Below are 12,550 nucleotides of genomic sequence, written 5' to 3'. Positions count from 1 at the left end.
GAAGACCCTTGTCCAATGATAGTGCTCCAGGGCACATCAGCGTGACTGCCCCCCACCCCAGAATCCAAGGAATTCTCTTCCTCTGGTATTTACAATGAGGATCTGGTGGCCTTCCTAAAGATGAGCAGAGAAAAGCGTGGCTCCTGGGCTCCCTTGATTGGGTTCGCTGAGGTGGTCTGTTTTAACTACAATTTTCCTTATGTCCTTGGACAATTGTATGAATGTGTATACAAGTAGCATTCTGGCAACTTGCACCCCATCACCCTCTCCTGTCTCCCTCCTACCACCAACATCAACTTCCCTCTTCCAGACAAGTTCCCTTCTCCCATTCATGTTTTGTTCTGCTTTGCAACCCTCTGAGTTTATCCTGTAATCATGAGTTTGGACCTGGCCATTGGCCCTGGGTCCCTCCACATCTTTGCACCCAAGCCCCAGCGTATAAACAACTGATAACAATGGCTGCCCCCACCCCTGACTGCCCATAACCCATAATCTACCAGTAGCTTATAGTTCATCCGGGGAGGGGAAAAAAGGGAAGGGCAAAAAAGGGAAGGGCAGGGCCTCATAAGCCTCTCCCAGACTGTCACTAATGTCAGGCCGAATCTCCTGCAGGCTGATGGTTTAGTCACCTAGAGCCACTCCTTAGTTCCGGTTACAGCTTTCTCATCTTGTGGCTGCTCTCCACGCTCAGGTAAGTTCTCAGTCTTTCTGTTTGGTTCTCTCTTTCATCTGCAGATCAAAACTAGCTGCCCCTGTCCTCTGTTCCTTTGTAGATCCAAAAGGAGCTGCTGGCTTTTCAGTCTGTTCAGCTTCTTTCCTTTTAGGGAGGAGTAGTAACTTCCAGGGGTTTTAGGGAAGTCTCCCTATTGGCCTTAAACAAAAATCACTCTATTTGGTATTATTGTTAACCCATACTGTAAAAAGGGGAAATCAGCAAGTCTCAGTACAGCTTCTAAGTGCAGGAAATTGGCTCCTTATTTATTCAACTGATTTCCGTACCGTCAAACCCAGCATGGTAAGCAAAGCGGGCCACCACTGACCCCCAGCTGCCACTCACTTAATTTGCTTCCTCTGTGAGAACCTCGTCCTTTCAGTTATTGGTTTTAGTGTTTGTTTCTTAAAGTTCTTTTCCCAGACACTTTGAAATTCTCCCTTCCATCCCTTGACATGAAACAGTCTTGCATTCTAGCCAGGACTGTATCTTAAACAGTTGTATAATTTTTTATGTTATATACAATTATTAGGGCTTAACTAAATGTTTGGCACCAATTGATGTGTTAACATCGAAGTGGCCGTTGCATAAGAATTCCTCTAATACTAAACTTAATATCTTAAAACTGTGAAAATCATTATGTTAAGCATCTAACAGTTACTAACCAACTATTCTTCTACAAGTAGACTATAATTTCAGTTTTAATGTGAGCGAGCTGATCTGTCAGTTTATGTAACTTAAAAGCAAGAAAATATTTTTGCAGATAAATGAGGAAACGTTGTCTCATCATAAAACCCCAACACTGGACTGTAAGTGATCTCTGTACTGCTGTGTCTCTGTTCTGTCAGAGAGGGAAAGGAATGATTTGGTTTTGTTTGTTTTACCTCCCGGAGTCCTGAGTGGAGCCCAAGAAAGTCTTTTCTCTTAGTAGATCCTGTTCTCCATTCTGCCATAAGGAGATATCACCCTCACCCTCCAAATCAGGACTAGGTATAGTGTTTACTAGAACTACTGTACCAAAGTACAACAAATTAGATAACTGACAAGTGTGTTCACACGCGTTCCTCAAGGCCGGAACCCTGGAGTCAAAGGCTTGGCCAGACTATGTGCCTTCCAGAGCTACTTTGCCAGCTGCTGCTGGCCCCAGGAATTACTTGCCTTATGGCAAAAGTGTCCATTCTCTGCCTGCATTTTTCCCATGACCCCTTCCTCCTGTGTCTGTTCTTATGGCTCTCCTCCCCGTCTCTCCTCCTCCCCATGTCTGTCTTGTTTCCCTCTGTGTTTCTGTCCTGCTACCCCTGTAAATCTCCTCCTCCTCCTCCTCTCTTTTCCTCTCTCTCTGCCTCTCTCTCTCTGCCTCTCTCTCTCTGCTTCTCTCTCTCTGCCTCTCTCTCTCTGCCTCTTTCTCTGCCTCTCTGCCTCTCTCTCTGCCTCTCTCTGCCTCTCTCTCTCCCTGCCTCTCTTTCTCTGCCTCTCTCTCTCTCTGCCTCTCTCTCTCTCTGCCTCCGTCTCTCTCTGCCTCCGTCTCTCTCTGCCTCCATCTCTCTCTGCCTCTATGGTCTCTGTCTCCATATATATATGTATACATATATATATGGTCTTTGTTTCTACCTCTCTGTCTCTGTATCTCTCTCCCTCTGTGGATGTGTGTGTCTGGGTCTGTACTCCTAAAGAGAGCAGTAACACTGGGCAATACAAACCAATGGTCTCCTTTTAACTTGATTGTGCCTGCAAGGCCCTCGTCCTTCTGTGTTAGAAGAGATCAGGATTTCAAAGTTTTGGAAGTTGTGTTGGTTAGTTTTGGCCAGCTGACACAAATTAGAGACACCTGGAACAAGGGACCTTAACTGAACAGCTTTCTCCAGATTAACCAGTGTGCATGCCTGCAGGGGCATTTTCTTAACGACTGATGTGGGCGGGCTCACCCCTTGGCAGGTGTTCCTGGGTTATAAAAGGCAAGCTGAGCCAAGAGAGTAGCAAGCAGCATTTCTCTTTGGTCTCTGCTTTAGTAGTTGGGGCCTCCAGGTTTCTGCCTTATCTTCCCGGGTGATGGACTGTAAGCTAGCTGTAAGATGAAAACAGCGCTTTCTTACCCAAATTGCCTCCTGGCCACGGTGTTATCGCTGCAACAGAAAGCCAGCTTCTACGGAGGGTCATAACTCAACTTGTACAATGGGGTTTAGCTCGGGATGTCGATGTCTCTCTAATAACTTTTCTGCAAACAAGTCATTTTTCCACACACTACACAAAGCAGAAAGTCTCTGCTGTACATTCTTTCCTTTTGTATGCCTGCAGTGAGTCAGGTGACCCTGAGATAAAAACAGGCCTGTAATCAAGAAGTCAGGATGGGGGGGGGGTGAAAATGCTGCTGGTATCATATTACTGCATTACTGGTTCTGGATTGCCCTCAGCAGGCTTCTGACTTCTACGCTGGCTTGTCATTTAGCCACAGTGAATACGTTTTCATACAACTAACACGCTTTTCTCCCTTTGAGAACAACTTCTAAAGAATGAAAGTGAAAATGAACCACCAACCTGTCTGTACTTTGAAGACTGTGTTAGTGTTTAAGTGTGTTAGTGTTTAAGTATGCCCCGGGTGTAACTTCGTATGTAAACATTCTAAAGTCAATCATGCTTATTAGTAGTTCAATATGGCATGTCCTGTGAGCTCTGAAGAAGCAAATGACAGCTTTTTAAAAATAGTTAGTATACATTTCAATTCTCCCTCACATACACACTCAGTACAGTTTTGACTGTGAATTTATGTAAAGCCTTTGTTATGCTGATGTATGATCTTTCTGTGCCTAATTTGTTCTTGAATTTTATCATGGAGGAATGCTGGATTTTAACAAACCCTTCGTCTGTGACTATTGAGATTGGATTGTGTCCCTTCAGTTGAGGTGCTGTACTGTGTTGAACCGTTCTTGCCTCCCTAAGATGAATCAACTTGATTGTGTTGCTTTTTGATATTTTACTGAATTTGATTTGGTAGTAATGTTGCTGGGAATTTTGGCATCTTTTATCGGGAATATTGGTCTACAGCGACAGTTCTCCACCTGTGGGTCACCACCCTTTTGGGGCTCAAATCACCCTTTCACAGGGGTTGCCTAAGACCACCAGAAAACCCAGATATTTTACATTAGTTATGAAGTAGCAATGAGAATTTTATGGTTGGGGGTCACCACAACGTGCAGAACTGTAGTAAAGGTCGGAGCATTAGGAAGGTTGAGAAACCACTCCTCCACAGCTTCCTCTTGTGATTTTCTCTAGTTTTAATAAGAGGGTCATGCTGGACTAATTTAATGGGTTTAAGGGAATCTCTCTCTTTCAGTTGTTGGAAATAGAAGAAAACTGGCCTTAACTGGAGGAATCTTCACTAGGAAACTTCGGGAATTTTCTGTTTTGAAAGGCAGTTACAGGAGCCACAGAAACGGCCTAGTTACCTGCGACACTACTAAGGGCAGTGATGTCTAGTCCAGGAATGGAACTCGGCGTATATCAAATATCCCCGGATTCTGTTGTTCTTCAGTTCCTGCTTCTAAGTTTGCTTTAACTTCACTTACTGTGCATGGCTATTTTGCTGGCATGTGTATATGTGTACCACATGTGTGCCTGGTGCCCAAGGAGGCCAGAAGAGAGCATCAGATACCATGGAACTGGGTTACAGACAGTAGTGCCAACCGTCATGTGGGTGCTAGGATTAAATCTGGGTCCTCTAAAGATCACTCAATACTCTTAACCACTTAGCCATCTCTCCCTCTCCCTCTCTCTCTCTCTCTCTCTCTCTCTCTCTCTCTCTCTCTCTCTCTCTCTCTCTGTGTGTGTGTGTGTGTGAGTGTGGGTGTGTGTGCGCACGCGTGTGTGCGCATATGCGTGAAAATACTGGTATGACATATTTGTAATTGTTGCAGGCTTGCAAAATGAAAAAAAGAGGTTAGAATTGATGATGATAGGTTGAAAAATAATGAGGCCTGAAGCCACCACCAGTATGGTGGCAGACAGGGCAGACATTAGGCACCAAGGAGGTGAATGTTACAACGAAATGATCGAAATTGAAGGCGAAGCAAGTCTAGTTGGTAAGGCCCAAGCTATGTCTCCACGACTCATTTGTTAAACCATAGAATAGAGTTGGACTAGGAGAGCACTAGATAATTCAAATAAAAAGATTTTATAGGCCAATGCCAAAGTCTTCCAGGACCTTAAAGGAGACCTGTGGATGATGATGCTAAGTGTAGTATTTGGTATAAAATGAATTCCACATATCTGAAACACTCCCAGGACAGGCCTGGTCGTGGTGGTCTGGAAGCTGTGGTGGGAAGCTGGCAGTCTCAACTGTCAACAACCCAAGATACAGGAAATGAGATTACACAATTCAGCCTAGTTCTTTAGCAGGGAAAAGATATCATTAGGGGAAAAGAAGCACAGAGGTGTCAAGTAGTGGCTCCCCGATGTCATAGCCCAGAAACAATGGGGAGAACAGAGGAAAGCCACCAGTCTCTGTATTAGTACCAAGGTCTGAAAGCTCTTTCTGCTATGAAAAGGGACAACTTGTGTTTACTTATTTCCTTTCTTTTCCTGTGTGAATGTGACTTAGTTTTCTAACTTTGGCCCTTAGAGTCTTCATCCAATATGTGCCTATCACACGGTACGGTTGGTGAGTGCCTGAAATACTAGAACTTGGAGAAAATGGGAACCAAGAGCTAAAAGTCATCCTGGCCCCATAGCACGTTCAAGACCAGCTTGAGCTACAGAGAGCTTATCTCAGTGACGTAAAATAAAATTAGATAAATGTAAAACACAACGCCTATTCTACATGCTATGGTATGATTCGCGAGCCGGTTAAGGGGCTGGAGATTGAAACACACAAAGGCAGAGAGAGGCATGGGTCATCCTTGAAACAAGAATATCCCCTTTATTGTCAGCTTATCTAGGGCTCTAGCCATGTCCTGGCTCTCGGGATCTTTCAGCTGCAGACCCACCAGAAACCACTCCCCTGCCATCAGCGTCTCGTGCACAGAGCAGCTGCAGGCCGCTCAGAGCAGAGGAAAACAAGTTGTTTACAGGAAATTCAGGGTCTGAGGGTGTCCACAGTCCCCAACAGATAGACATTTAAAAAGTGTAATGTACCTGTGTAATTCCAAGGTCATAAGGAAGGAAACATGAATAGAATATATCAGGTGATAGTGTGGTTAAAAATACAAGAGGATCATGGTGACCTGGCAGAAGATGGCTGTGCCATCTTCTTTTGAGTCCGTGGAATATTCTGTCATGCACAAGTTAGTCTTCTAGGTAAGGTCAAATCCAAAGAGCTGAAAAGATAATGAATGTGTAGCTACAAGGTTTTAGAGAAAGAGGAAGTTATGTTACCATGGTAACTTCACAGCAGCTCTCAACCTTTACGCAGAATAGCTGGGTTTCCTGTATGGTTTTCTATTTGTGCAGTGGTCTTCTCGGCTGCTGAGAATCTGGTAAAGTAACTACCAAGGGGTAAGTCTTCCAGTAGATTTCACGGGAGAAGCTTGGCAGCGCCCACAGGCAGATTCTCTTCTTACAGAAGGACAGGAAATCTCCGACGTTTATGTGAAACCCACTTACCTGTATTTCAGCGTCAAAGGATTCATCGAGAAGTGAGAAACACAAGAATACGAACGCCTTTTTAAATACCTAAAACATACCAGTGCTATGGAAAGTCTAAAATATATTTGTAGTAATTGTAAGGCGTGTCTGCTATTCATTCTCAGCATAGTCTGAAGAAAATATCTCCACAGGCTCATGTACTGGGGTGTGGTAGCCCATTGATAGGTTTCAGGAAACTTACTCATAAGAAACTTTTGGAGGGTATGCAAAGTAGGAGATGGGCTTAGGAGGAAGAGGGAAGTCATTAGGGACAAGCCCGAGAAAGATGTACTTTTGTCCCCTGACCCTCCTCCTAGCTCACTGCTTGCACAAATGGTGCGGTGCGCTGCACTGTTCCTCAATGCTGTATCCACACGCGTCACCTTACCCTGGCCTAGAAACAATGTGGACTAAACCCCTAAACTCTCCTCCTCTGAGGTGTCTTCCTGGGAATTTGGTCGCAGCAATGGAAACCCTGGCTCATACAATTACCTTCAAATTTGTGTTTTAAGCCACTGTTTCAGTGTGAGCACAGCTGATCCTGGCACCCGTGATGTTGATCCGGGAGCTCTTTTCCTTGGTTTGTCACCTCACAAATCCAAAGGCAAATATGGAAGTTCCAGGTCAGATCCATCTTTGGAAAAACTGTACCCCAAGATCAGCTAAAATCGGGAAGTGATAAGCTAAAACTAGCCTGCAAAAAGTAGGCGGTACTAAGTATTGACAAGACTCCTTGACCAAACCCCTAGGGACATTCTAAGCACTCAGCTGTGCTAGGCCTTCATCTGTGGCCCTTTGCTAGGCCTGGATGGACCAGCTTTTACAAAAAAAAAAAATGCTTTTCTGGCAGTCCAGAGAGTGTGTCAATCTCTCCTATCTTGATATCTGAACTTCCTGTCTTGACGTCAGCACTGTTAACTCTGCTGTCCTCTTGATGTCCTCCTCTTCGTAACTCTTAATTCCTCAGGTGTCTTTATTATGTTTGAAGTTGAGCCTAGTCCTATACTGAGATTTCTTTTCCTCTAGTCATTCCCAAATAAAATTTATTCTGGCCTCTTCCATTATTATCTCATACTGTTACCTTACAATATGATATATACATAAGTGTCTTTATTGTCTATTAAGATGTCATCCTTATAAGTACACACTAATATAAATTAGTGTAGTCCTAAAGGTAATTTCACATTATTCTCTCTCTATAAAGACTTCTACAGCATTATTTATGAAAAAATTTAAAAGAATTTGAATATGTATGTATATAATAGTAAACAAATTACGGTGCATTCATCTGTAAAAACAGCTCATGAAGTATTTATACAGAGTCATAATAACCAATAGCATTCTTAAACTTTGGCTATTAAAAATAATACAAAATGCATAAAATTATGGCCTCTATGAAACCTTCGAATGTTTAAATTGTATTTTTCAAAACAGATATGTGTTCAAATGTGCATACACACATGATTGAATTAACAGCAGTATGTTAGAGAATCTTACTGGGTATGGTAGCTCATACCTTTAATCCCAGTACTGGAGAGGCAGAGGTGGGTGAACCTCCGTGAGTTCGAGACCAGTCTGGTCTGTTTTAATGAATTCCAGGACAACCAGGTCTACAAACTAGATAGAAGCCAGATGTGGTAGCTCGTGCCTATAATCTCAGCCTTTGAGATGCTGAGGCAGGAGGATGACAAATTTGAGGTCAGCCTAGGCAAGAGAGTAAGACCTTACATCAGACAGGAAGACCCCCAAAGTCAGAATTCCTGGTTACAAAGATGAACTGCCTAGCTTGAAATGGTGGTGACCGAAAGGTCGTGGGAGCTGAAGAGACGGTCTCTCTAGAGCAGTGGTTCTCAACCTTCCTGATGGCTGCCATCTTTGAACACAGTTCCTCATGTTGTGGTAACCCCCCACCATAAAATTATTTCATTATTATTCCATTGATATTTAATAACAATTTTGCTGCTGCTATGAATCATAATATAAATGTGTTTTTCGGATGGTTTTGGGCAACTCTGAAAGGGTGTGGGGGGGGTGGTAGCGCGACCCACAGGTTGAGAATCGGTGCGCTGGAGGCATTTGAGCCCAGGGCTTTCCAGAATCTAATTAGAGAGGGTAAGAGTACAATGAATCCTTATGTCATTTCTCCCCCACCCTCTCATGCAGTGACAGTTATGATACAGGAGGGTACTAGTACTCTTCCATGTGTGTACAGGTTTACCACGCAGTGTCTGTGTTAATTTGCATATGACTCTCCAAAATAACGTCGGTTTTCTTATTACAAGAGATAGTGTGTTTCCACTGTAAGAAAACAAATAATCAATGAAAATGTAGAAAATTAGAAACAGAATTTGCTAAAACACCACTGTGGCAAAGATTTTTTGCTGGCCATGTTTTTGTCAACTTGACAGGAGCTGAACTCACCGGGGAGAAGAACCCTCCGGTAAAGAATGCAGCCATCAGACCGGCTGTTAGCAAGTCCATGGGGCATAGTTCTGATTCATAATTGACATGGGAGGGTGCAGCCCATTGTGGGCAGTGCCACCCCTAGGCAGGTGGTCCTGGGGACTATAAGAAAGCAAACTGAGCAAGCCAGTAAATAGCAGTTCTTCTTAGTCTCTGCTTCCCTTCCTGCCTCCAGCTTAGTGCTTGAGGCTCTGCCGGGACTGCCCTCACTAATTGGGTGTGGTGTGAAAGTTCTTAGGTTTCTAAGTACTTAAAGGAGTGTGCTAAGCTGTTCAAGCTCTCACAGCTAGTTGCTACTTGGAATGAAACTCAAACGCCACCCCCCACGGCTTCCTCCCTGCCTCCTTCACCATGCACGCCTGTGTGTGGACACGTGTTTCACAATTCTACTTTTGAATTCTTCACAAAGTCTTACTTAACCACATTATAAACCCTTTCCTCCCACAAGTTCTTCTGCCCCGTGTTTGGTCCCAGCAACGGAAAGAAAACTAGGGCAATTTTCAAGATAAAAAGTCCTGGGAGCTGCATGTGTGCAAGGGGGGTGGGTGCTCAAGCAACCATTAAATTTGGCACTGAATTTGCTTGCTGTGCTGAAAGTCACCCCACCTTAGTCCAGTATATACATACTATCATTTGGGTCATTAGTTATTGTCACTTAACTGTTTTAAAAACAAAACAGATAAGCTTTAAGTATTGCTAAAAACCATGTCCTAGAAACCTTTATTTTACTTAATAATGGTCTCAGTGCATATAGTGGTGATGCTGGCAAGTTTATCAGTAACTTCGACTTTACTACTACGTCTGGATAGGGAAGTGTCTGTTCTCCGCGCTCATAATAAACTGATAAATCAGGGACCACTCTATTCCTGCCACTGTTTGCACAGAGGGTTCCAAAAAAAAAAAAAGGCTTTGCAAAAACATTTGCCAGTCATTTGGTAGAGATTCGTGATGATGATCTTGACTGTCAAATCGACTACATCTGGAATCAACAAAAACCTAGGCAGCTGGGCACTCCTGGGAGGAATTTTCTTACTCAGATCATTTGTAGCCGGGCGACCCACTCTAAATCTGAGCCACGCCTTCTGCCTTCTGGTGATAGCTCACATTTTTTAAAAGGGGGACCAGGAGTTGCTTTTGGTTTGCTTGCTGCCTTCCCTTTTGACTGGTAAGTTCCTTCACTTCCTGTTGTGGTTGGTGTTGAACTCGGCTTCTTCAGGAGTCCAGTGTAGACTGAATCCTCCAGGGCGCCAACTCCAGAATTTGAGTGCTGTGACATCCTGCCTCGGAGAATGGAGAATGAACAGCTACAAGTGTCTGGCCTCTACTGGCGTGAGTCAACCATTATGGGACCCCTCAGGCCACATCCTCTAAGCCAGTGTAACAGATCCCCTGTGAATACGTATAGTCTGTCATTTCTGTTCCTTTAGCAAAGCCTGACTAACACAGGACTTATTTCTGGAGCCCACAGAAATTCCTTTGGAAATACCTCAGCTCAAAGCTTGATGCCGCCTAACAAGAATCTGTGTTTTGTAGGTTCCGTGTCACCGAGAAGCACCGACGGGGACAGGGTTAACAACAAACTGAGCTGCAAGCCATATATGGAGAAATCTAGTTCGTGAGTTTCATGACTCAACGTTCTGCTTCAGACTTCTCCAGCTGAGAGGTCAACTGTGCTTGGTGAGGCTGGTCACAAAGAAGCCGAGTGCTGAAGATGTAGCTCGGGGGCGGAGCTCTTGCCCAACACAATCGACCCTGGGTTCAACCTTCCAGCACAGAAAAAAAAAGGTCTGAAAACGGAGAAAACCAAGCTTTCTATCAGAACCCAGGGGTTCTGGGTTCTAGGTCCAACCGCAGCCAGAGGCAGCATGCAGGCCACTCTTGCTATAATGCTCTGCATGGCTTCTTTCGTTTCTAGTTCTTCATATACCGCAAGTACTTTGCCAGATATAACCAATGAGGATTTCATCCAACAATGTGTTCAAATCCACAACCAGCACCGGTCCAAAGTGAATCCGACAGCCAGGAACATGCTGTACATGGTGAGTGTGCGAACAGTGTTTGTGGCACGCATCCGTCAGAGGCAGCCTGCCTGTGCAAAGCTGGGTGTGAATTCTGGGTAAACCCGAATGTGTTGTTGTTTTGCTTGTGATTTCTGTGTGCAGTATACTTGTCCTGTGATCAGAACCCACACGATGGATCCCTCCCTCCAACTCTGTCTTAAGCAATGCCACAGGCGGCATGGTTCAGTTCTTTCTGGATACTTCCCTTTCGCCAGCTACGAGCCATAGACTTCTCCTTGCTGCCACTTCTTTTCCTGTTAGTATGTGTGACCTTTTTTGTCTTAAGGACTGTTGTTTTTATTATCATGTTCTGTATAAAATAATGGTGACTTCATTATGATAATTTCTTACATCGCTCTTTGATTATATTCCTCCTATTGCCCTTTTGGGCTTTTGGTCCTCGGGTCCTCTGATCCTGTGTCTCTTCAGAATCTGCTCTATTTCATTTAACACGGTGATCTCCAATCCATCCATTTTCCTGCAAATGTCCAAAGTTTGACTCAATACTCCACAGTATGTATGGAAATACACACATACACAGATTTCCCTCATCCCTTCAGCTATTTGTGAACAATCAGATGTGATCCAGAACTTGGATATTGTCAATAGTGCCACAATAGACAATGGATAAGCAGATATCTCTAAAGTGTAGATTCCTGTAGATAGATCTGCCCAAAAATGCTATAGCTAAATCTCATGATAGTCTTACATCTATATTTTTGGGTGACCCTATACACTGATTTCCATAGTGACTGAACTAGTTTGTGTTCCTCTTAGGACTTTTCCCCACCCACGTCTTTGATGCCGCTTATTTTCTGAATTAGATATTGTACTGACTAGGGTAAGATGTGCTCTTAGTGTACTTTCCCTTAGCATACCCCTCATGGCTAAGGATGTTGGCCCACACTTCTTCTGAGGACTCTGTCCGGTTCAGTTGTGTTGGTTGTTGGATTTTTCATTCTGTTCGTGTTCAGCACTTTTAGTTCATTTTGGAGATTAATCCATTGGTGGATGAGTATCTGGAATATATGTTCTGCCTTTTATCTTTTTGAGATACACTCTCTCACCAGTCCTGGCTAGCCTGGAACTTGATATGCAGATGAGATCAGCCGGATGCTCTGCGTCCCACCCTCAGTGTCGTAATTAAAGGTGTGTACCATCACACTCAATTCCTCTGCCTCCTTTCGGATGTCACTTTGCTGTGGTCGTGCCACCACTGTGCCCATGGTTTTTAGTTGATGCAGTCTCACTGCCATTACTATTGCCATTTTCTCTTACTTCCCGTGCTACTGAAGCCCTACTCAGAAAATTATCACCTATGCCTCATATACTGAAATCTTAGCCAAAGCAATTAGTCAAAAAAGAAGAGCTACAGATAGAAAAAGAGGAAGCGAAACTGAGGCATTGGCTTGGCAGTTTCAGGTTTCATCTTAAGGGTTTTTTGTTTTTGTTTTTTTTTTTTTTTTTGTAACACATTCTGACTTGGTTTTTTACACACCACAAGAACCCAGGTCCATGCTTCCGTGCGTGTGTATCCAGTTTCCCCAGCCAGACATCATTTGCCTAGTGTTCTCTTCCAGTAGACTGTGTTCTGACCACGCTTTATATTTTTGAAGTCCAGATTGACGATTCCTCTAGTGGCGATACTTTTGCTCAGAAGTCCTTTGGCGTATGGAGTCTCTTGTGTTTCTGTGTTAAC

General features: G+C 43.9%; 1 protein-coding gene across 2 annotated transcripts in view; it reads left to right on the top strand.

Moving 5' to 3' along the window:
* Positions 1–557: 557 nt before the first annotated feature.
* Glipr1 (GLI pathogenesis related 1) overlaps positions 558–12,550 on the top strand; it is a 25,518-nt gene continuing 13,525 nt past the window's right edge. For both annotated transcript variants that reach the window (XM_038314566.2, XM_038314565.2), the window contains exons 1-2: positions 558–691; positions 10,325–10,830. In XM_038314566.2, coding sequence (XP_038170494.1) covers positions 10,657–10,830 — 174 coding nt within the window. In that variant the 5' untranslated portion in view covers positions 558–691; positions 10,325–10,656. The remainder of the gene's footprint in view (positions 692–10,324; positions 10,831–12,550) is intronic.

The sequence above is a fragment of the Arvicola amphibius genome, chromosome 17 (genome assembly GCF_903992535.2).
Source record: "Arvicola amphibius chromosome 17, mArvAmp1.2, whole genome shotgun sequence".
NCBI classification, from domain to species: Eukaryota; Metazoa; Chordata; class Mammalia; order Rodentia; family Cricetidae; genus Arvicola; species Arvicola amphibius.
The sequence above is the reverse complement of the archived record's forward strand: the minus strand, read 5'-3'. Positions and strand labels throughout refer to the sequence as shown.